This window comes from Cyrtonyx montezumae, unplaced genomic scaffold (genome assembly GCF_038088225.1).
Source record: "Cyrtonyx montezumae isolate F1298 unplaced genomic scaffold, pur_monq_1.0 scaffold_10, whole genome shotgun sequence".
Taxonomy (NCBI): Eukaryota; Metazoa; Chordata; class Aves; order Galliformes; family Odontophoridae; genus Cyrtonyx; species Cyrtonyx montezumae.
Window position 1 is genome coordinate 39,657,342 of NW_027071826.1, and position 26,265 is coordinate 39,683,606.

The 26,265-nt window shown below is 38.5% G+C and overlaps 1 protein-coding gene across 1 annotated transcript in view; it reads right to left on the bottom strand.

The window, feature by feature from the left end:
* Nucleotides 1–25,939, bottom strand: part of CD44 (CD44 molecule (IN blood group)) — a 53,359-nt gene extending 27,420 nt beyond the window's left edge. Inside the window, exons 1-5 of the mRNA XM_065755000.1 lie at nt 25,754–25,939; nt 4,376–4,541; nt 1,985–2,121; nt 1,481–1,552; nt 553–792 (exon numbers count right to left, since the gene is read on the bottom strand). Coding sequence (XP_065611072.1) covers nt 553–792; nt 1,481–1,552; nt 1,985–2,121; nt 4,376–4,541; nt 25,754–25,820 — 682 coding nt within the window. The 5' untranslated portion in view covers nt 25,821–25,939. The remainder of the gene's footprint in view (nt 1–552; nt 793–1,480; nt 1,553–1,984; nt 2,122–4,375; nt 4,542–25,753) is intronic.
* Nucleotides 25,940–26,265: the final 326 nt, after the last annotated feature.

Below are 26,265 nucleotides of genomic sequence, written 5' to 3' on the forward strand. Positions count from 1 at the left end.
TGAACATACTGTAGTAAGATGTTCTAAAAAACCCTTGCATTTGTGCAAAGAGAAATCACTTGTACTGTATACTGCTCTTATTTATTACCTTATCTCAATCCACCCTATTAGACAACAGATAGATACTATCTTACCTCTAGATAGCCATAAACTTTTGGCCACTAACCTATCTATTTTCACTGCTAAACGTGTTTTTGGTTCTTCTACTGAAATCATCATTTTGTCAAGGACATTAGCAAATTCTTAGGAACATCTATTCTTAACATCCTGAGAAGATGTTGATGTTCCCATATAGGAAACTATGCATATGCATGGCTGCTTTGTACTGCTATGCAAGCAGAAAAAAATCCTTAAACATTCAGTAAGTTTCTGGGTGTTGTTCTGTTTGCTTGTTTGCTTGCTTTTTTCTAACCAGAAACACGCTTTTTCTTTTTACTTCCCAGTGATTTAAATTAGAAAAAGTGTTTCCCTTTCACTCATGATTTCCCTTACCTAGCACTGTAATTCTTTACACAGCATTTTAAAGTGGATGTAGTTGCATAATGTCCTTACCATAATGTTTCACAGGAAACTCTTTTTCACCTCCTCCAGAAGAATGATCTGGCATATGGGAGATAGGAGTAACACTTCCATAATATGAAGGACTTGATCTCCTGATAGAGGTATCCCCTGGAGTTGTGTCATGTATTGATCCACTACCTAAATTTTCATCATCTACACCTGAGGTTGAGGAGTCTCCACTATGACGTGTGCCATCTGGATTATAACGTGAGCCATCTTCATTGTCAATAACTGTTGGAAAGAGTAAACATGGCAGCTGTTGATAACCAGGAGGTACATAGCTGTATGACAGTTATGACAGACAGCTGAGTCTTAGAACAACACAGAAGTAAAAATAAACAGTTCCTCTGTTTTTGTCATCTCATCCAATCTATCCAGATTACACATCACTTGATGACATGCAATGTCATAATGTTTTAATGTACATAATTGTCAAACATATAAGGGCTACTCTGATGCAAATATTTTGATATCTTGATATTTTGATCAGATCAGTTTGTGTGTGAACATAAGATCTTGGCTTCTGTGAAGTCAGTAAGAATTTTAGAATTATGACATGTAATTTATTATGAATTTATTCTTCCACTTCTGGCGACTCTTCTAACCAGAAATTTAAAGGAAGCATTAAAGGGTTGTTGTCTTAAACAAAGACCTACAGGTCAAAGAGACATTAGCAGATCTGCTGTTCAAAAATGACAAATAAAACATGCCTTGTAACACTTCATATAAAATTAAGCCCCATATGATTTATAGGAAGATGAGTGATTAATTGTTTTAACTACCTACAGTATCTTCATACTTCTTTTTCTTGCTTGGTTTGATTTTTAAAAATAACAATTGTTCATGTAAAAAAAAAAAAAAGATAACCAGATCCTAAAAAATGAAAAAAAAATACAAGGCTTTCTGGTAAGTACAATACCTATGTCACTCTGATTACTGAGGAAAGAAGTATCTATTCTTTCAACAGGCTCACACGCTTTGCTCCTTGATTCTGAAAAAGAAGGAAAATAGAAAATATTAATTTAAGAAAATTAGAAAAAGTCTTGTATATACCACTACTAATTAGATTGGAAGACTTATCAAAATGAACTGATTGGAAAGCTTCCTTATACTCCTAAAAATCACTCGATCCTCTTCTAATCATTGTGCTGTTAGATGAAGTTAAAAATGCTTATGTTTGATTTTTTTATCTGACAATCCAGAAAACTTCACAGAAAATTTCTAAAATTGTGTGTAATCACAAAGATGGATCATTAAGTGTGCTGATGCCATAGATGCCCTTCTAGAGACTGACAAAATGCATTTCTCAGTTGAGAAATAGTTTCTATTTAATATAGAAGACCTCGCTCCAGTGCCTTAAGCAAGAATTATATGCCATTGTTACTTAATTTGTATATAAAACATCATAACTATACTTACATACCTGTTGCATTGTAACAATATGCATCATACCGGCCAGTTGCATTTGATGAAAGCCTGTAAATGCCTGTATGATTTGCTGCACAAAGATGATATGGATTGATTCGTGGGATAACAATATGCCCCACTATAAAACCATACCTGTAAAGTACAGAGGAAAGCACGCCATGTAATATATGATACAACATCAGATAGCATAAGTGCTCAAGATGTCTCAGAATTTAAGATGATACAAATAAGCCATTATTTTCATCTTAAAAAAATGGTGCATGCATTTATGCTTAATTTTTGTATACAGAGAATGTTTCTTTCTCACACATAGCTCCATCAGGTTCCAGAACATGTAATGTATTGTGTACAGCTAAACCTATTTTAATTGAGGATCTCATTAGCTAAAGACTCTCGGTTCCACAGCAAAGCAGTGAAAATGAGGGGCTAGAAAGCTAAGTGTGCTTTTTTTTCAGTGAGAGGATATATCACAGGATGCCCTAGTCTGACTTCTTTTTCCTTACTTTTTACATTACTTTAAGCATAACATACTACCCCCAGTGCCATTTAACAAAGAAATGTTTGGGGCTCAATGTTATAGTACTTTAACAAATTTAGAGAATAACTACAAAATGCACACAAGTTTCTACTAAGCAGATGCCTTAGTGAAATGTTCAGATGCACCAGTCATTGATCCACACATTCCTACTCTTTCTTACAATGGGAAAATGTGGCAATTGTGGACCGAGTTTGCACATTTCAGTGAAGTCTGTGTTTAACAGAGCTTCTTAATGCACAGCACACTGGTACTATTTTGCAATCCTGTAGCACCTGATGAATTCCAACGAATTTAGCTCGAAGGGGTGAAAGAGTGGTAATGAAACTGCAGTTTTGGTTTGGTTTTTGCTTTACTTGTTAATATGTACAGTCATCAGGACAAATAAATTTCATAGCTTAGCAGTTTTTTAATCTGTGAGCCCCATTCCAGTTGCATGTATAATGTACAGAGTTACTTGCAATTCTAAAATTCTGTTGTAGGTGGAATTACAAAGTACTTCACTCCCAACTGAGCCTATAATGTTGACAATGTTTAATCTGTTAATCACCTTATTTTCTTATGCTCTGTTGATTCATCTTACTCACCATTCCAGACATATTTTAGCTATTATATACTACTTATTTTTTCTCTCCTACTCAAGCTTGATAAGAGCTAAACTCTACTGACAAGGATTTCTGATGTAGCATCAGCAAATAAGAGGGTGGGAGGGCTGGCAGGCAGGGAGGAAGGGAAGAATCTTCTCTATATGCATTACATATCCAAATTTGTCCTCTGCTAAGACATGAACAATTTCAGTGACAAATTCAAGAATGTAAACTAAAATTTTGGAGAAATGTACACTGAAGTTTTCTGTGCTGGTGAGTAATAAAGTCAATTCTTCTATATTTGCTGTTTATTTTAAATTTTTATGCAGTTGAAAGCTGCTCAACATGAATCTATTACGTGATTGAAAAAAAAAAGAAAGAGAGAAAAAGCACTTCAAATTTACAGCTCTCCAAATCAGACTCTTTGAATGTGAATGTTTAGGTTGACTTGTGCAATAACAAGATCACACGTTTTTCTAGTGTGACCTATTTAGAGACCACTGGACTGCTCTGAACTAGATATTATCCCTGGGGAATATGTTCAATCCTGATGAAGCTTAGGTGAGACAGAGAATCTACTCCAACACTTGCAAGATTTTTTAAGCCAAAATTATTGTCAGCTTTCAATGTCTTTGTGTATATTTCGCTAAACAGAGGAATTCCTATAAATCACATTTATTTCCCTATAAAGCATTAATTATAAAGGGTAATTGAGTTACTTACTGTAATTTCAACCTTAAAAACAAAAGGTTATTTTCTGAAAGTTCTCACAAATTTTAATAATGTACCAACACTGTCAACCTGTTTTTCACTGGATGTCAGTCATTCATCCTCAACACCATTTTATGCTCTTTGTGTTGGTTGACAAGAAAGAGTTCCTCATACCACATATTCTATTGACTCTACATCAGGTTAATTAATATCACAAATGTTTTGTATGTAATTGTTTTACTGATTAGCCAGTGACACAGTATGATATGAACATCATATGGTTTCTTATGCTCAAAATCTTCTATCATCTTTACATTTTATCTGTAGGAGGTTGTGATTTCAAGATAGTTGGTAAAAAGAATATTCAGTCAAAGACTTACTTACTATAGGACCCAGTGCAAATGTACACATGCTGAAAGATGGCTTGCACATCACATAACTTACTTCAGAAATGACATGGACATCAAATTAGCAACTATATGAAAACAAAAGTAACTATTACACTATCATTGGTCTTGTCATAAGACATTATTTTGCCCCAAAAAATCTTTACCTGCAAGTTTCAAATCCAAGTTCATGAGCTCTTTCAAATTGCTCCAGTGTTGCCAAGGTACTATTGAGAGCTCTACAGAGCTCAATTGCTTCAGTTCGTGTGAGACTGTAGCGACCATTTTTCTCCACATGAAACACTCCTCCATATCTGCAACTTACATTGAATTCTGTGATTGAAAGAAAATTGCAAATTATTGGACTTGATGCTTCACTGAAGAGCTGAAATTGATTTATTTTCAAGTATATTGCTACCAAGGCAAGCCAGCAGCAAATAGTAGCTACCAATTCATTTAGAGAGAGCTAGCACTTTGAATTAAATCACCTTCTCCATATTTCCCTTCTTTGGGCTCAGACACATGGCAACCTTTCCAAAAAACCAAAAATGCTAGTCCACCAATAAGGCATGTTTTATCATCAACAATAGCAATGCAGAAGATACAAATACATTGTGAAAGTCTTTGAGACTACATTACTTCAAAAAACAACTAATATTCAAATGTAGTTGAAAATATTTTTTCAAAACAGAAGTGTTTAAAGATGAAATTATGGCATAATCAGAACCTTTATGATCATAAGGTTTCTTGTTTACCTCATTGTGACCACGTTAAAGCCAAGAGACTGCACTGGGATCTACCTGATGTGAAACCAAAGAGAGCTGCACAGATGTTCTGAACTAGAACAACATAACACTGTTAAATGCTTACTGAAAGGCAAGCTTTAAGCCCTTCTTATTCTGCCAGTAGACAGAAAAATCTTGGCCATAACATACAAGGACACATGAATCAACTTCTTTCTGCTTGTTCCTCAGTTTTGACAGTATTTCCCCTCATTTTGCAAGATTTTCTCTTGCTGTACTCTGAGCTCATTCTTGAATGCAGACATGTTACTGTCAATCCATGTTAGAACTTATACTTTACTTATACTTTATACTGCAGTAAGTTTCTTCAGTAGTAAAAAGTGTACTAGGTGGACTTTCAATAATACTGTGCAAGTTTGCACATGGCAGTATCTTTAGATGGCAAGCAGCATGAGAATAAGAGTTATGAATAAATTTTAAAAAGTAACATGGGTGCCATAGCTCTATTGTGCAATTCATTTCCTGGCCTTCACCCTGGGAACCCTGAATAAGCAATACATGCAAAGCCTACGGGAGGGGAGCGCCTTGTTCAAGCCACTACAGACACTGAATGAAAGGCAAAGGAGTTGGACACTGAGATCACAATATGCTTCTCTCTGTTGGAAAGATGCTGCCGACACAGTACAACAGCTGAATTGTGAAAAGACTGTACAAACAGAGCAAAGTCTATGCCTGAGTAAAATGAGAGGAAATATGAACCTCTGTTGACCTTTTTATATTAGCAAAAACTGTGAAGAAAGAGTTAAAAACGATAGTAACTTGGATATTGAAAACATGGAAAGATCAGGATGCTTCAAAGCAATGTGAAATAACTTTGTTCCTACCCCACCTTTCCCTCAAGAGAAAAGTGTGGTAGCAACTCCAGACTAGAATGACAACTGCAGAGCATGCTTAATAGGAGCAGCCTGATATTCCTAGCAAAGAGAGGAGTAGGAATTGTTTTTATCTTAATCTCAATGTGAGTTCCATGTGTAAGAAAAGGAAAAATGGGCCAATTATTAAAAAGGGGGTGTCTGCCCCATCTATTTCAAATAGAAGATGCCATACAACAACAGTCTTCCCAAAACATCTGAAATGCAATTCATGCACTTTTTCATTGACACATTCTATGTGAATAACTAGCAACTTTCCTAACACCATTTATGCTAGGCTGGCTATCATTATCTAAAGCAAAAATGTGAAAGCAAATTATAGCAATCAAGACGTACACACTTTTTTCCATTGCTTTTGTTCACTGGCAAACTGAGGATATTGCATCTACAGTGTATCTACTCACTGCTCATGTGTATTCACTGCAAGGAATGCTCCTGTCCACAGGTAACAGGAAATTATCACAGGCAGCAATCAAGAAGATGAAATAGCAGATTAGATACAGACTGTACAGCATATCAGAAGACAACTACCATTTGCAAGGTAAGTAGGATTCCAATAGTATTGGTGGCAACTTGTTCAAAAGAGTACAATAGCTGTACATCGAATCTTGAACGCTTTTATTGTAGGTAACAGAATTAATCCTTATCATTACTTGGATTGCATTTTCACAAGAAGGATATCAGAAATATCGCTCCCACTCCAACCTTACCCAGTTATATAGATTGAAAACAGCACTTCATGCGTACAAAGTTGATACAGATTACGTAACATCTCCTTAATTATAGTTATTAATAGCTTTAAACACTTGTTATCCAAAAATACCATGGTAGCACATATCTAAGTTTTATGAAATTTCTGCAAGTCTAACATGTTTTCTCAAAATGTCTTTTTTGGCACGTGTTTTCTTCCAGAGAAAGATAGTTTTATTAAAAACTTTCTTTGATGACAACTGCGTCAGGAGAGGTTTTTAAGGCAAGAATGAGGAGCTGGTACAGAAGGAGGAGGACGCTAACAAATGTACTTTTTTTCTCTGGAAGCCTTAACATTTTGCAACAAGTCTGAGTTTCACAGTCTGAGGAGAAGCTAGTATATTAATATAAAATGATAGTCTCAGCACAACACGCTCAAAAGCCATTGACACAATGTGCCTGTAAGTCACAGAAGTACTCAACAGGCATTCATGCTGTAGATCCCAACAGATGTTTTCTTATGACAGTGCAACTAAGAGCTACTCTGTGCAGAAGGATGTGGCTCATGGCTTCAGCTATATGATGGAGCTGCTCTGACAGCTGCTACCAGAGTGACTTTTACTTTGGCTCCAAACATTCCAGATTCAAAACCTGACATTATAGGGGAAGATGTCCAATGAGCAGCTGTATTATGCATTAATTACTCAGATGTGTCATCTCTTTCTCTTTACTTTTCCCTTCATGCTTCTCTCTCCCCTGTAGAACAAGACAGGTCAAAGTTTCTTAATAAATAAGCATACTCTCTGAAGCCCTAGATAATATCATATTTGAAGGTCATAACGCAAAAATTATTAGTTAATTAAAGTAGCAAATTCACTTTAACATTTTAGAACTAGGGTTTTTTTTGGAACATCAACATTTCTGCCAACAACTTTAGGCTCATTTCTGAAGAACCTCTGCTGTGAAGGCAGCATCCTTCCACATCCCCATGTTTTGGGTAACATTTGAATCCTGCAGCCTATAACAGATTTGCTGAAGCATTAAGTGAAGTTCATTTTTGTTTAAAGCGAATTTGATTCAGTTGTCATCAAACTTCAGCCCATTTATGGCTTTTAAACATAACATAGGTGCTGTTACCACCCAGAGATCCAGTCATGATTTAATCACATTCTGAGGCAGTCTGTTCCTTAACATCCAACTGCTGAAAATAAATAGCTATCTTTACACAAATGAGCTTAATAGAACTACTTGTACGGTACAGCTCTGCACATGCATGCTTTCCACGGAAATGCTGAGCTTGCCCCAACAGCATACATCCTGCACACCAGGACACTTCTGGGAAGCACCAGGCACAATGCACATGTGCTGAACATCTGCACTGCAGAAGGACTGAGGCTCCCAGGAAGCTGTATCCATGCAGTGTGTGAGATCACGTGGCTGGCCAGGAAACACCAGGGACACATGTGGCAATCTCATTTGCAAAACTGGTTTTGAGGCCATTCTCTTAGCTGGCACTTTGCCCAAAAATAATGTTGAGACAGAGAGCTCTGTTTGTTCTTATTTTGACTATATCTTCTAAACCTGCTATTAAAAGTGTCGGCAACACTTTTGCAGTACAGGCACTTCTGTTTTTGAAGCGGTGAGTGTGAAAAAAGGATGACAGTGATGCCTAAATCTCACATAATATTTCACGGACTCAACACGTTGCATAAACCCAGCATCTCCTCTGTGAAGGCAGCAATTTCCACATATCAAATATGACAAAATACAGATGCAGAGCACGCTGACCAGAACTATGCAGTCAGTCAAGGAACCTGGAAATCAAACCCCAGAGTTCTTACATTGCGTCTCCACGTTGTGTGCCAGACTGTTACTGATCCCTCCACTACATACGAAGTTTCAAATGAACTGATTCAGAATGGACTCAGAGCAGAATCTCAACCAGCACCCAAGCCTTCCCTGCTGCCCCCTCCTATAGTTTGGCAGTCTTCAAGGACTGACAGGCATGATCTGTCTGTGACACCCACATGATTTGCTGCTGCTGAAAGACAACACTGTTTAATAATAGCTCTTAAAAAAGAAAAAAGGACTAAACATGCCTGAATTGTCATGATCGTTAATCTCATCCAGACCATGAGACTTCACTGACTCAACCCAAAGCCATGGAATGCCCTTAAGCTTGCACTGAATTTTTATAAGGATGGAAAACTTTAGCACAAATCATTTCTCCCTTCCTTTCCTGTGACTTCTGTTTTTCTGCCTCTCTCTTTTTTTTTTTTTTTTGGTCATGAGTAGATACTCAGAAAACAGCTGCAAGTTCTTCTTCAGCAAACTCTTCAAAGCTATTACCAATCCTGTATCTAAGCTGAGCTTAATTGCTGATTTTCAGCCCAGTTTATTGTCCTTGTTCTCCTAAGAACTTGCTAGCTAGACCCCTCTGTTGTGATATAACTAGTTGAGATAGACTAAAGAGCATTGTCCCTTCATGAAATTGTGTTACACCCCATTTGTTAATACCAGAGACTTGTTAGAAGCTGTCACCCTAAGAAGCCAGGTGCAATCCCATTTCCATCATGGTTCTGCAACCCTTACTCACAGTGAGTAATGCTGACACACAAACTTTTCCCATTATAGTAACTTTCTCCAGAATTATTTTTTTATGCACTGTGTGGATGGTTCATGTACTTTCTACTCTTCATTGATTTCAGGAGAAAACCTAGTGGTTTCGTTGTCAAAGTGGATATACATATGTATACATATATCTTGCACTATATACATATATATATATAAATATAAGATCTTATATATATATGCATATATATATATAAGATCTTTAACTACTGCAGAGATTCATCAAAGCAAATGAAGTGAAAGACTTGTGAAAACTTTGTTCCACTTTACAGAAAACCTGTAGAAGAACATTAGATTGTTAATAGATTTCTTGGTAAAACCACTGTGCGCATCATTGCTTGGCAACAACAAGGAAATGCTAGTACACTGTTCTCAGAGGGATTTTCCTCTTTGGTTTGTGGTTCAAGATGATTGATTGGCCACCATGATGTGATAAAATGGGGCTGAAAACAGGGACAGAACTAGGCTCTTAAAAGTGCAGACAGTTTCATTCTCTGCTTACGTAGCTTTTAGTTGATAAGAGCTTTGTTCTATGTTTCTTAAGCAGATTTCAGGGTCTAGGCAGATGTAGATGGGTAAATGTTTCCTTATAATCATAGACAATTTAATTTTATAGATTTAATAATCTTGTACTGACACTTCTGAGAAGGATCGACTTGCTTAATACTGCCAACTACACTATTAATAATAGTACCTGTTTTAATGCTGATAAAGTGGCATTTATAAACAAAAATTCTTTTAAAAGGGTCTCCTGGTAATTAAACTTTTTCTCAAAGCAAATCTAGAAATTGGATGATATGAGTCCTAAGATCTGTGTGAATGAGTCAGATCTCAGATTTCTGCTCAGAATCATCTCCAGTTAGTGTTTTCTTTTTAAATGTTTTTCTTGGGAAAACTATGTTTTCATGGCTAAATCAGAATGCTGAATACAAAACTCACGTGGGATGAGTTCAGGAAACATTTCAGAAGCCAAGACATTCTGTCTGCAGGAATACTAAGATAGCAAAATTACTGTACTTTTTACATCTGTGAAAACTTGAATATAGAAAAATATTGTTCAGTGATTGCCTAATATATCACCATACATGCTGGCCTGAATAACTTCATTATTTGCTGATTATTCCACCATTTCTTCAGAGTCTATTAGCAAAACCATTCACTAAACCAATTCACAGCCCAGGCAACTGTAAGAGCATGCAGAAGCTTCCACCTTGATGTCAGAAGTTGGACTAAAGCCCAGGCCAGTACTGCTGGAAACCACTCGATAGCTGTTCGTTTGGTTATGTAAAATGATTCATTAGTCCCAGCCCCATTCACTAATAGACACGTGTCGACATCATTAAAACACACCTACACCTGAATCCCTCAGGGCTTGATGGGGAAAGGAAAGCTGTACTGGGAAAATCTGACTCTAAACTGGCATGACTACACAGTGATGAAAATTTAGAAGTCAAATTTTGCAGAATCCACGTGAGTTAAGCAAGCGTGTTTGTGTGAGGTTGTAGAGAACCATCGCAACAAAAAAGTGCCAGGGATAGACCAACCTGTTTGTCACGTAGTGTGGATGGGTGATGCTTTTATTTTCTCACAGTTGTGATTCTTGCTAGTCACGATTATCTTCAAAAAGTAGAGAAAAAAACTGGAAATATGCCACATGCATCTCCAAATAATGGCTGGCATAAGGTGAAAGTAATTTACAGATTGTTGGGAGTTGGCAGATGAAACACTTTACTTGGTGCCATGCCAAGTTGTGAAATTTCTTGTGATTTATAAGAAATATATGTCCAAATACAGTGGTAATAAACCATATCTTCAATTTTCTAAGTATTCTTTGTGGATAATTAAAGCTCGATTATCCTTGTGGGTTCTTTCCAACTCAGGATATTCTGTGAATCTCTGTGAAGTTTTATTCTTCGGTTTGAAACTTGCTCTTGTTTTGAAACAATTAGTTCGCATAAACTAAGTGAAAAGCAAAGCAGTAAAAAAAAATATATAATTTAAATGTTTACTGGGTTTCAATATAAGTTGACAGTTTAAGGAATCCAGTACGACATTTCCCTGTAGAATTAATTTTGATTTCTTATTTTCATTTCAGTTTGGCATAGGAAAATATAGAATATCCCCTGTTGTAAGGGACCCATAAAGATCATCAAGTCCAACTCCTGGCTCAGCTGCTCCTCATACACCTTGCCCTCCAGACACTTCCCCATCTTCGTAGCCCTCCTTTGGATGCCATAACATATTCAGACTTCAATCAGTGATATCTAACAGACATTTCTGGATCCTGAAAATTTTCAGGAGAGAAAAAAAAATCACAGCTTTATCACTAACAGATTGCTAATACTCAGAAGGAAAATCTCTGCATAGCTGGCTTTCTAAAGACAGCGAAGTCCAGGAACACACTTGAAAAGGAATTTACCTGCATACTGTGAGGGCTGCCTGCTGCTGTAAATAGAAACAGCATTTTCTTAATAGCTGGGTGTGGTGGCAAGAAAGTGAAGATGTCTCCATAGATTCAGAGCTATAAAATCAGACCTTTCTTTGAAGTCATGCCAAAGCTGTTCCTACTATGCAGTTATATTTGGGAACCTAGTAATTTTGGCTGAAAAGGCAAATAAGATTGTAGCTTCCTTACGTTCCTGTTTATTGTTAACTATGTAAAAAGCCATGACTTAGCCACGCTTCCCCTACGAGCCAAGTGGACTCAGGTTAGTCTCTGAAATGAAAAGAAAGTACTAAGAAAGATGTGGCAGGGATAAGAGCAACAGTATGAAAAGGGTGAGCTGCAGTATGATGATCTACTTTCTCTACCAATGTTACTACTTCAGTCACTGCCCGCTCAAAAAACCATGTAGAACAGAGCTCAAGTTCTTGGCTTCCCTCTAAGTTGTTCTCTCTGTATATACCTACAGGCCACCAAAATCATTGTCTCTCTGTTTGCTGATCCATAGAGATCATCAGTATCTTAATGTTAGCTTCCCCAAGTACCAATTTACCTTTATAAAAATGGTGGAGTGGGGGGGAGTGGCACTATTATTAAATCAAGCATTCACAATCACTCAAAATTCAAGTACAAGAAATATGTTTAGTTCCTCAGCATTTGCTGCAGAAAGTTTGCTAATGCATCTTCCAAACTTGCTTCATCTCCTTGGCAACAGTTGCTCTGATAAACATCCTGACTGAGCCTATACAGTGTTATCACTTACAGTAAACTTCCTTGCTGCTGACATTAATATTACTCTTTTTATAGCAGCTTTACCCAGCAGTAGGTTGAAAGCCTTCAGACTCCACTAGACCATGGTACAGCTGTGCAGCACCCCTTTGGAAAATTTGCAAGCAGTGAAATCATAGTCTTGGAATTAGACAGTTATCAGATATGCCCCCCTGGATATGATGAAAACATGATCATCGTTGTCATACCAGCAGTGCTTCAGGCTGTACAATTAGCCTAACCCCAAAGGCTGAATAACAAGGACTGCAAAGTGAATCAGTTGGGACTGGCTCCATGCGATCCAGGTGAAGAAATGTGCAGGAAACGAAAGCTGGTGATTAATAGTTGGAGTCTGATCTTCATTTTTATTTTTATTTTTTTTAAAAAAGCAAATTGTTATGTCATTTGGGATAAAAGCAGGGGAAAAGCTGTGTTGCTCAGCAGACAGATCCTGAGTCTGGAGCTCAAAGTGCCTTATGTCTATTTGCCTGCTCTGTCATTTACCTGCTGGCAGAATTGGCAGATACGCCAGTTCATCTCTCTTTGCCTCAGTTTGCAACTAACCTCCTTAAAAAAGCAATTTGAGATTGACTGATAAAGAACATTGTAAGAGCAAAGAACGAATACATTGTTATTTTATTGTGTTCATTGTTATTTTATTGTGTTCTTACAAGTTTTGCAGTCAGCCTCCATCTGAGCTTTGAGAAGTCACGGGAAGCCTGATTAAAGTTTTATGGTTACTTAGATAAAGGATTCATACAAAATCAGACATAGGATCAACAACTCCAATTAAGAGATAGATTTTAAACTTTATCAATTTGCAACACACTTGTTAATAAAAATAGCAGGTGGGAGTTGAGACTGCTCTTCACCTAACATTTAGAAAACTCCGATTTCTTGGTAAATATTTTCTGAACTGAAAAGAAAAAAATTCCCCATGAAAACCTCTAATAAATATTCACAGCATTTTCATGAGTTCATTACAGAAAAGCAATCAATGATCAAATCAAAGAAAAAAAGACATTAAATAGAAAGCAGAATATCATTGCCTTGAACAAGGCCCCTTCATAAGAAAACAACTGTAACAGAACCTCAAGAAACTTTAAAAGCTCTGAAAGCTAGCCAGCGAATGTAAAGATAATATTAGTCTGACAGACACGTGGAAAGAAACAAGGCTTCTTAGAGTATGCCTTACAAATTAGATGTCAAAGGACAAACAGGAATCCTCATCCATCCTTATTCAGCATTCAGCTTCCTCACAATGAACTCATACACAATTTCTTTCATATCCCCACTCAAATGTTTGGGAAAAGCTTGAAAAAAAGAAAAATTTTTAAAAGAGGTTTCTTGTATGAATTTGCAAGGAAGTGCCTTACAAAATAATAGCACAATTTTAAACAAAATAATAACACAATTTTAATGAGGGTGTCTAGTACTTAACTGGGTATCGGTTGAAATATTGTCCAGTAATCCATTCAACTTGATCAAGACCTCACTGGTGACTCAAACTAGAGCACTGAAATCTCCAGTGTAACAGATATTTAAATGATTCATACTAGATTCAGATTTCTCAGATTAAAAATATAGATGTAATTTTTGCTTAGAGGTTTGAAGTTAGAAACATGAGTAAAACAACTATTGAGTACTAGCAATTTTCACACACACACACCACACACACACACAAAAAGCAAATGAGATGGCAACATTTTCATTCCCAAAGCATGCAGAATATACAAGAGTTAAAAACACTGATACCTGCTTTTTTTTAATAATCAATATCCCAACAAACTACTAGATGAATCTGTAACCAGCCACTTACACAACCCAATTAACTGCTGAACGATTATTAAATAATAAACAAGAAAGCTACTTATCTCAGTCAAAGATTGTCGAGAAGCATCTGTTTAACTTAAAGAGTGCATTGATCGCTGTGTGCTTCTCTCCATAAAACAAAAAGCAACACCATGCCACCAGTACATTCTCAATGGAGGGATGGTGATCTTTAGGGAGGGATGGCACTTTTAGAGGAGCGCTGGGAAGTATACTACAAACTACTGAAAAATAATCAGACTCATTAAATGGATATTTCATATGATATGGCAGGAATATTCATATTCACTGGCACGAAGATTTGTTTTGTGATCTACAATATGTATTCAAACAAAAAGTCAGCTTTGAAAATGATCACTTTCTATAAGTACATGCAATGATTAGCACAATCATCTTAATCAAATCCCATCAGGATTTTATGCAAGTCAATGGAAAAGTTAAAGGCGCCTAAATCAGTACAATCTCCTTGCAATGGAAGAGAACAGTCTCACACCCACTACTCCCTCTTTTTTTTCCAGTACCTGAAGGGTTGGGTTCACAAAGCCTGCAACCAAAATGCCTAGGTCAGCAGACAGCTTCTACTGGAATTTTTTGGTGGCATAATGTTTTCATTTGCTGGATGCCACTTGACTCTACCCATCTGCACAGCAGTTTCCTCTTGAGACTTATACCAAAAATATAAACTAGCAAGACATTTTCATAAGGTACATACAGGCTGTCTGTATCTCAAATTAGATGTTCAGCTAAATTTCTTAAATAATTCTGAGAGTTCCAGTTCTGAATCTTCTAATAAATGTTTTAGTATTAATTGGAAACAACAGAAATTACTTCTTCCTGTTGGTATTGGAAATATAGAGAAAATAACAAAAGCCTCATGTATCTGTCCTACTTCTTTATTTTCCCCAAATATTTTTTATGGGAGGCAGTAAGGATTCACATGCATGTGGAAAGAATGGGAAAGAAGTATTGGCACTGTGGCTTTTGTATTTAGTGAATTCTCATACTACAGTAAATCATACATGCATTTAGGTATGTTCACTACTATTTGAAGGCAATAATCCTCAAATAGTGAAGCACTGTTATCTTCCAGAAGTGAAGCCAGTAATTTTGCTGTGATGTTCCCAGATCTTAATAATCTTTTATTTTAATGATACGTATCTGGATTTTATGAGAAGATTCAAAATTATATCAAGATTTCAATAGCAAATGATGAAGTGAGAGACCTCAGTTCATGTGCTGTAAGTTTCCTGAGACTGGAAAGTATTAAGAAGTCAGAATCACCTTGAGCAAAAGTTAGTTCAAATAGCAAACCAATCAAAAGCCTTCCTCATAAGTAGAAAACCCTAAATATGTATTTGTGCAAGGAAACTGATTACATTCTAGAAGAAAAAAAAAGTCAAATGCATTAGATAAAGTAAACAACTGATCTGTGATTCCCCTCACAATGAGTAGGTACAAAAGTACAAGACAAACTGAGTCCAGAAAAAATCAGAGATGAAAAAGAAAAAACAAAAACATTAAAGGACCCTGAAAACAAAAGTGTGAAGATGCCATCACATACTAGCAAAAAATAGAAGCGAGAAGTTCTTTACACAAAGCGGAGATATCTCCTAGAAACAGCAGAAGTAGCTGATGTAGAGTAGAAACACTTTTTAGGATTATCTACTATCAGTCATTGTATATAGTCTTGAACAGTCTGACCCATACAAACCAGCTCCTGAAACACTGCTCACTCATCTTAGCAATCCATTTGAGATACTGATCCAGTAAATTAAAAAGCAAAAGACAGGCTTACACTGGGACATGATTATGTTGCTATAACCATGATTGTGGATATTTGTATGAAGTCAGGGTTTGTCAGGTGTTAATAAAAGGTGTTAATATGTTGTCGTGCAATTGCTGCACCTGAATTTCCTGTGAGTCAACAGCAATATGATTGTAACTTCTACTGATAAAGTGATATGGCCGCCGTTCTGAGTATGAGCAATGAAATTGGTAAAGTGTCTGACTGATAGGGTCAATAAACTCAGTAGAGGTCTGCAAACAATGGCTTATGAAGTGCTTCATAAATTAGGAAAATACTTGTCTCTTACTCATAATGAAACACATGCAGGAATATTTTCTCACATGGGTTGTCCAACTGTCATAAGGATTGAGTAGCCAGGTGCAGATTACCAAGTGGTCAGTAACTGAGGAGTTTCCTGTCTTTAAGATGCCAGCTTTCCAGAAATGCTCCAGTCCTCTGTACTCTTGCAAACTTCTGCAAGCGGGAGAACTTAACACAGTTCACTTGTTACTCACTAGCTAAGGCCTTATATTCTGTTAAATGACAATAGACTCAGATTTCAATTTCTATGGGAACCTAAACACATTCAGCCTGATTCTAACTGTGCCGATTACGTTGACAAAATTCATTAGATGAGACAGATGACCTCTCCAGACAAAATGTTGTAACATTTACACAAACTCTATGTAATGCAGGAAAAAAGAATGACTAGAGAACTAAATTTCATCAGAGATACCACCTCTTTCTAAAGTGACATTGAGAAAGTGTAAGCATTTGAGTTCTCTTCCAGGAAAAACCCAAGTTCTTCTTTTATAGTACCAGAGAGAATCCAGCAAGTGACAAATGGAAGAACATTTCAGGCACACATTCACATCCAATTCCAATTTTTAAGATGATATAGCAGGTGCTCAGAAGAGAGCACTGCATTTTGAGGATGTAGTTCTATAACAGTAGATTTTATCAGCACTCTCATAGGTTATTAATGTATATAACCCTTGTTGAGCTCAAGACCTCCAATGCTGTGGCTATTCTATATTTCTTAATAGAATTATGACAACACAAAGACAACTGAAGTAAGTAACATTATCTGTATTTTGTTTTGAAGGGTAACCTAGTCTAGTAGAGAGCTTTTTGAACTTCTCCTCTTCTGCTCAGCAAAGGAATGCCACTAAGAAATTGATTCATTTGCAAATGTAAAATTTCAGATAAAAATGCCACTAATCTTTAAAGGCACTGTTGTACAAGTTTTGCATTGCTCTGCAGACAATATATTTTTTACTCTTCTCTAATTTACCATAGTGCTAGACTGCACAGCTATATGTACACATAACAGGTTCTTCTTAGCAAATGTAAAACAAGAAAAAAAAACCCTCTATCTCCAGAATCATGAACTAGTTGTCATACGAACTGCTTAGACAAAAATATACTCTCAGCAGAGTTAGTAGGAAATACATTCGGATGCATTCATTGGTTTCAATAGCATCTAAGTCTCAGGATGTGCCTCCTCCTGGAGAAACGGATGATCAAGCTTTTCTCCAATTCTCAGAAACCCACACAGAGACAGAAAATGCTGTCTAACCCTTATGCCTAAACACAATGGTGCTGGTCTTAGCCTTCTATGTTGCTTCTCTGTTTCCCTGTCATAAAAGCCAATTAATGCTGTGCTATGTTCAGGATGAACACCAGCTGCATTATTACTAGATAATGTGTGAGACTTGGCAGGCCAAGAAGAGGTGGAGAAATATAAAGCTGAACTGCCCAGATCACTTCCCATCCAACAAACAGCTAGGAAATGCAGATGTAAGAAAAAGAATGAATGGGACTGATCTAATGGAAATATCAGGAGACACAAAATTCATATCCTGAGAAAAGCTTTACAACTTTTTATACCAGAGCAGTGAGCAAATCGATTCAGGCTTTTCTAAGGCAAGCCGCAAAAGCAGGAAAGAAACTTCTCTCTAGTTAGTCACCGTGGGAAGGTGCCTCACATGCTCACAGTGCCTGCCTGTTACAGCTGTACATACAAGAACCGTGAATTCTACAGCTGCCTGTCTATAACTTAAGCTGTGTCAGTTCAGATACTAGTGAAAACCAATTTCCTATTCTCTGTAGTTATAAAAAGTATTTGTTACATTCTGGAAAAGAGGCATTTAAGAGTTTAGCACTCAATATGAGACTCCAAGCAAACCATTTTTATTTTCTGTGCTAGAAGAGTTCTGTGCTTTTTCTCCTCCCAAGATGGCAGTGATTTTGCCATTGTGAAATAAGACTGATATTTTGTTAGCATCGCATTTTGGAAGCCAGTGGATGGCTCCTGCCTTGTTAGCCTCATGCTGAACTCAAGGACAGCAAGTGAGACTTGCCAGAATAGAAAGCTGAAATGAAAAGAAATCAAAAAAGGGTTAATAAGAGAATATTTGTATTCCTTGAACCTTCACTGAAGCTTGCCTCTTGTGAGAGCTCCACATCCCCTTTTGCCTGAGAATGACTATGCTGCTGAGCAACAGTTTTACCAGATTAGATAGATTTCTGCCTATATCACAGACACAGGCTGAACAGAGTCCAGGTTTATTGAACTGCTTCAGCCAAATGCCTCAGAGAGATGGATTAATGGGAAATAGATGAGAGAAACGGAAGCTGTTATTCAAAAGATGGTGTGCAAATCTAAAAGATACACCTGGCTACCAACTGGATACACATAGTTGCTGCACAGGGGCACTCAAATTCTCCAAATCTATAGCCTTTTGGCTATGTGGCATCCTAGCATGGCAGCCAGATGGACCACCTTCAGGTTAAGGGCACCAGGTCTGTTCTTGGATCCTCCTCTGTCTTGCTGAGCCATTCCAACTCTCTTGTCACTCAGCTTTCCCAGAGTGTCAAGCCTTTGTGTATCAACACCCCCACGACCTCAAGAAAAGAAATGATATTTATCACTACCTGAAGTTTTTACCCCATACAGGAAAGAAACATGAATAGATTTAATACATCATCCTTCTGTTAATTATTAAATCAATTTTAAAAGTCATTGAATCTAAATAAGCGTTCAGTTTGACAGTAGGACAAAAGACTTAGAAAGGTTCTCATTTGCCAAACGACTTCAAGCATCCCTTATCAGAAAATTAGCAGTCCCAAATAGGAAATTTCAAAGAAAATAATACATTGCATATGCTGCAGTCTAACAGGAAACAAATGCTACTGCAGTGAAAATAACTGCCAGTCTCCAGTGGGTGTATGGATAACACACACAAGTAAATAGGACAGAGCTGTCAGAGTGATGGGGAAAGTTTTACCTGATTTTAATGAGACTGCTTCTGGAGAAATTGAACACAAATATTATTGAATTTCTGTTTTAAATGTTCCTGCATGTCAGACTTATGCACGAGCAATAAGGAACAGAGTACAAAAAAGTACATTCATAAGACTGGAGACTCACTAACAAAAAAGGCATTTTCTCTACACTTACATGGCTGAAAACAATGGAAAAGGGGAAGGTTATGAATGGAGGACACCTAATGGGGCAGGAGAAAGAAGAACAGGGAAGTGAGTAAAAGCAAACCGTGAAATGAGCTCAGGCCTCGCCCTCGGTTTCTTCATTATTAATGAATCATGTTTCTTTATAATGGGCAAAACTACTTTCCCTTGAAGCTCCGCAGTTAACTATTCCATGCACACAGCGTGGGAGCTTCACTGGCACTGTCGGATGGAAGCAAAAGGCCTGGCTGCCCCCACACAGCCACCTTCGCCTCCACGCTCCTCCGCGCGGGGCCTGCCTGTCTGAGGGATGGCAAAGGGCTGGAGAGCAACTGATCACTGCCATCACAACGGTTCCCGAGTTGAACTACAGTGCTCACATGCTGTAGGAGAAGCAACTGCCAGCTTCTCTGGCCTGCTTTGAGCGGGCACATGTGCTCTGCCTGCCCTTTGAAAAGGCTCAAGTTGCGTGGCAGAGGTAGGTGTGACACAGTCCTGAGCTGCTGCGCCCGCCCAGCAGCAAGATGCATTCTCTCAGAGCTGCTGCCAGTTTGCTGGAGGTGCAGCCCCGAGCTGGCTGTGTGCTGCCTGGCCCAGCTTGCTCTGCTGCCCAGGGGTGCTGGCTGGCCACCGACCACACGCTCAGCGCCAGTTCACCTCTCGCTTCTGCATGGGAATGCTGCGGGGAGCTATTCATCACCTCTGCCCACACACACCACACCCTGCTGCTTTACAGACACCTATCCATTAACAAAAATAACAATAAAAAAGCCCCCTAGGGAAATATACTTCTGAGAACCCGTTTCACCATGCGCCTTGATAACTCACTGTCATTGTGAGACGGCTATAATCAACCAAAGCTATGCAACAACAGATTTTTCAGTATTATATGTTATGTCAAGGGCAGTTTCTTATTTACAAAAGCAGGTATCTGCTAAAATAGGCATTATCTGCCTAGCTGATAATCACTGGCTCACACCCTCTCCCTTGCCAGATGCCCGCCTGTGCCTGGCACTCTTTTGCAGCCATCTCACGTTGCTGTTGGGGCAGGACCATTAGCAGAGACAGCAACGGAAGTTTTATCACAGCTGCTGCATGTCTGAGGTTGCTTCCTTTTTATTCCCTTTTGTGCCAACACATAGCACAGCCTGTTAGAGCTTCCAGTCACTGAATCGTGTTCAGTCACCAATAGAAGGAAAGAAAGGAAAAAAGCAAAGCAATGTATTTTTCAAACTGCAAACATCACTAAAATGCAGATCTCTGCAATTTTCACTCTGAATCGGTGTTGTTTCTTAAATCTACCTGATGATAATTGCTGAAGTTAGATTATTCAATTTTTTTTTTGTTTTCTTTTCCCAGTGAGAATTGAAGGTTACTGTACTGAAGTAAGATTGTTACATTATAAAACACAGCCAGTGCTGTCTTATACAGGAACTGGAAAGTCCCAAATCCAGTGCATACAAAATGGAATTCAACTGTATACACAGACTCCAAAAATGACAGCAGGTTTCTTTAGGCAGCAAACAGTTGCAAAGGCTTGAACTTTAAGTTGCAATTAGATGAACTTTCCATCTGACTGTGAGGATTCTCCAAGGAAAACCCCTCTCTCCTCTGCTGGCTGCTGTTGCGCATCGCTGCCTGCAGATTCATTCATGCGCGGGGCTCCTGCACTGTGCCTTGGGCGGGGTGGGCCCCAGCGAGGGATGAAAATCACAGCCAGCTGCTGCTGATACTACTGCTAATGCTGCCATAGAGAGCCCTGTGATTTCACGGGAAGGAAGCCGATAAACATGCAGGGCTGAAACAATTTTCTCTGCCACCCCCATTAACAGCAGCCATAATGGTCACTGATAATTACAGTGTCTGATGGCGGTAAGCCTGGCTTTGAAATGATTATTACCTCCCTTGGAGTGACAGACAACAGTGCTTGTGAATTTCTGGGACCGTCTGGAAAATGATGGAAGCTGCTCCGAACTGGCTCTCTGCCAGCTACCTATAAACCACAGAGAATGGTCCAAACCACCAGAAACACCACTAAAAGTATGATGTTGGTGTGGGTTCTACTCAGCACCAACCACACGTTTAGTAGAGACGTACAAGTGATGATCCAAACCTTGGTCTTGCTCCTCTGACTTTGCTCACTTTCCACTGGAAGTCTGAGATTCTGTAGTCTAAAAATTTGATTCAGTGTCAAAATCCAAAATTTGATTAATGCATGCTTTTGGATATCATTTGATGCTTATATATCACATTTTGAACAGAATGACTTATTCCAGTACACTACTGTACTCTTTTCAAAGAAGGCAAGACCAGAGCAGTTAGTCGTGGTCATTTCACCATTATCCTCTCTGTGTGCTAGCTGTATACATTCAGACTTAGACCTGAGAAAACATCTTTAGAGAACAGTCCTCTTGCATGGGATTCCCTTTCAAAGAAATATCTATCTATCTATTGTAAATAATGTGATGTGTTATTTGAGGTTGAAAATTGCCTTATTCCTAACACATGCTTGTTAGTGTCAGAACAGAAAAACAGGGCAAGAAGACCAGAAAGCAAGTGTGGAAGCCTCGTTACATCATCTCTGGAATTTCCCGAAACGTCTAAGTTCTCGTGCACAGTTTTCCTCTCTTCATACAAGGAGCACCGCATCATTTTTTCCCCTGCTTCTCTATGACATATTCCGCTACCAGTCAATTGCACTCAAACTAAAATTACCCCTTTATCAAAGCAAAAACACAATTACCACAAGACTTCTAGTCCATCTTCTTAACCAGGAGCATGATCACCAACATCCAACTGCCCTTTTAAGATGTTTATCCCATCTACTTATCTAATCACTTCTTAAGAAACCTATTTTCAAACCTAATTACTGCTGCTGTCTAGCCGCTCCCTCTGAATACCACCTTTTCTTTGGCAAGAGCATAGCCATATTTTATTGTTTGTCCTTTGCTTTTTAATTAAGACATCTCACAGATTTCACCTCTATATTTTCCTCTGCCATATGAAAAGTGCAGATTTTACTTTTTCTAACTTTTCACACATCTACAGACTCCTTCCTATTATATGTTAGCTTGATGGCTGCTGCAATCTTGATTTATTACTCATTTCTTATTTTTCCCTGTTCCTTACAGATGGTTTCTGAATTAGTGGAAACCTTTGCAGAGGTTTACACTGTTTCTTGGTTGGATGCTTTTCAGATTTCTTCTCTAAGTTTCTGAGTTAAAATTATTCAAGAATTCAAACTGTGTAACCAATTTTAGTTGTTTCCTGAATCCACTGTGCTCCTTACCACGCAACCAAAAATCATTTTGAGATCCTCATTTTTCCTCACTGTATTTTCCTGCTTTTTTCCATGTTCTTTTACTTGAAATGCTTTTGCTGCTGTCCATTAATAAAAATACTTTTTTTTTCCACCCCTTTATGAGATTCTCTCCTACAGTATCAAGTACTGCAGCAGCAATGAGCTCATGCTTTACTCTCCTGTTTATACTTGTCTATCAGCAACTGAGGACATCTCATCCTGCTAGCACGTTCTTGCTGCAGTAGAACCTCGTACATGTTTAGGTACTAGATAAATAACCACAGTATTTGTACAGCCTTCAAGTCCTGGCCTATGAAAGTCATGGGAACAGTTCTGGAAAGAAAGACACACCAGGTACGGGGGAACGTTTCATTTCATCTTGGCTTGAACTGCCAGTGGTTTTAAAAGCATTTAGTTAAAGAAGTTCTCCCTCGCTTGTACGATGCTATCTTCTCTCATTAAGCCTTTCTCTTCCTGTTTTCAAGGTAATGGTTCTGCATTGTGGTGAACACCGGGAACTACAGAAGCAACAAATATTTCTCCAAAGACTGCAAGACAATCTTCTGCCATGGTTTGTTGGCTCTTTGTGTGAGAGCAGTTCAAGGGCAGATGCATAACCTTTCCATTAAACAATGATGGAAGTTAAAGTGAACTTATTAAAGTTTGTTTCCTTGCAGCTTTGGGAGAATAGCCAAGACACACACATAAGAGAATATAAAGCATAAAGAAGCACAGAGAACTTCTTTAATCTACTTTATTTGCATATTGACATGACATATGTAAGCTAAAATGCAGACAGGTCCCTTCCTCTGTGATTGACTGATAACTAGAGGAGCCCTGTCCTGTGACTCTGGCACCTCTCCGTTGCCAACAGAGAACCCCTCCCTCCTCTGGTAGACTCATTCTTTCCCTTTGCGCTTCATCTTTGCTCCTACTTCTATACCTGAGCAAATCTATGATTCTATGATTCCAGCTTCCTCCAGCTGAGGTGTTAAAATTCTATGATTCGCTTCTTGTTAATCAAGGAAAACTATGAGAGAAATGCTATTACAAATACATCATGTCCACGGGGGAAATCTCCCCCAGAGCTGTCATTAACCAATCTGTCTGCAGCTAAACTCTCCTGGCCTGTGAAATATGGCTCAAACTCATCAGAAAACAGAAATCATTTCAATACAAGTACACCTCCCTCACATAGCAGTGAGGGAATGGTCACAACAGCACTGAACCCAGGATGAATCAGGTTTCCAGCAGTTTTCTATATCTCATCTTTCCTTTAACAGTCGCATTAACAGTAAACCCAGGATGTTTCCATTTTTGCCACATTCAGTACTAACAGTGTAATCAACAGCTATGACTAGTAACCTGTGATGCACAGCAAAGTCACTGGTTTAAAAAAAGAAAATAAAACCACCATTAACTGCCGTTTTGAAGTCATTACTAACTACAAAGTCATGCTGGAATGTACCGCATACCAACTAAAATATATTGTAACTATAATCTAATACCTTGCTAAGCCATTAAAGAAACTTCCCCGTGGGGCATACATGAAGTCTGACATACTTTTTGGAACTATGCTGAAGAGTAGATGGTGAGGTTTCTTCTATGCCCCACTGCAAAATTACATTACTCCCTGAGCCAATACAGACCCCACTTCTTTAGGACACTCTTGGCAGCTCATAAGAGGAGAAATCATTTGAGCAGGCGGTAACCAAAACTCTGTAATTCTCATATAGCATATGGACTCGTAGTAAGCCAAAGTCTATCTTGGGTATTCCTCTTGTGCAGTACTCCTGCCCTCTCTTTACAGACTTAACTATACACCCAATTTTAGCAAGCACACTTCAGCACAATGGGCAAACAGTTTATAGCAAGGAGAGCAAGGAAGGTTCTCCAGCTACCCCAGATGTGCCGGGAACTGTTCACTGCGGCACACCCGTTCACAGCCTGGCAGCGCTGCCACCATTACAGAAGTATTTGCTGCTGCTCAAACAAATGATAAATATTTGTACCATACGAACAAATAGAGCACTTGGGTGACAATGGCAATGAAAAATGTACTTTGTTAGATTTCTGGAACTGATGAGTAGAAAAATAATGTAGAAGGATAATTGTTGCCCTGACCACAAAGTGCCTCAAGGCAGTTGCTGTCACAGCGAGCCTGCTAAAAGCATGGCCATCTCCCTTGGGCACTGCTGAGCCTGCACCATTTCAAATTTCTAAATCATTTTGCAGTTCTGGACAGACAATTATTATTTTTTCTCTATATGAGCATTCATTTCTAAGTACAAATATTTGAAGCAGACAACCAAGCCACAGAAAGCTGATTTTGCACAATCGATTTTGCAGGCACTTCTGATGCCCTTTGTTCCAATCTCCCATCAGTCAGCCCCAACGAAGCCTTAAGAAGGCAGAAACAGGCATGCTTGGCAGAAAAGCTCTGCAAATTTCAACTGCACAAATCACTGCAATTGTGCTTCTGTTCAACAGGCTGTGTCCAAACACAGACTGCACTAGCTGTTAGTTCAGCCCCTTGAGCTCAGGAAAAGAGTTGCTGTACGCTGGGGGGGTTCCCTCACCCCAGCCTTAAAGAGGGTTGGGAGAGCAAACCAAGTGTGCAACAGCAGTCACGTCGTTGAAAGCAGATTTACCAGAGCTATTCCAGATTCCCTAGTGTACTTCTGCTCTTAATTTAAACTGTAATGCTCTACAATTCCCTTTTTATGGATCTGGATTTGTCATTTACAAGCAGTACACGGCTTTCCCTGATTGTGCAGAGCAGCACAGCCCAGGTTACAGTTCCAAAGCATCTCTGCAAACTCCTGCAAATAGCACTTTATACAAAGACAAATGCAAGAAAGCTGCTAGCTATATACAGCAGCAGAACCATTGCTGTCTGAAGCACAAATTAATCAGCCATCATAAGAAGCTTCATTCATAAAAAACTTACGTGTCTCTGTTAGACAAAGCTTCAGCAGGCATAATCCAAAAGTTGCCCATAAGTAGAAGTTGGCCATTGTTTCCTCAGAACTGCTTTGTAAAAAAAACAGAGATCCTCACAAGCTGCAGAAGGAAGAAAAGCCCCAGCGCCTGTTAAGCCTGCAGTCAATGAGTCTGAAGTTTGCTGCACTTTTTATTCTGATTCAAAGGAACTGAAGTAATGACATAACTGGGAGGGGGAGCTCCATCAAAAGTCACACCCATATTGCAACAAAAGTTACGGAGCAGGGCAGGGGGGGCCGCGGGGGGCCCGACTTGTGACTAAGCAGCCACACGAGTTTTAAAGAGGCACTAAACCTTCTCTTCTTACACAAGCACAGGCTAAAGTTGTAGCTATTGAGCTTGCAGAAAAATGTGTGTAATCTCTCATGAGGAAGGCGCTGATTGTTGTAAGCTCCCCCTCCTGCCTTCTACAACCTTATTAATGTAAACTAGACAAACAGAAAGGAATACAGCTTTGAG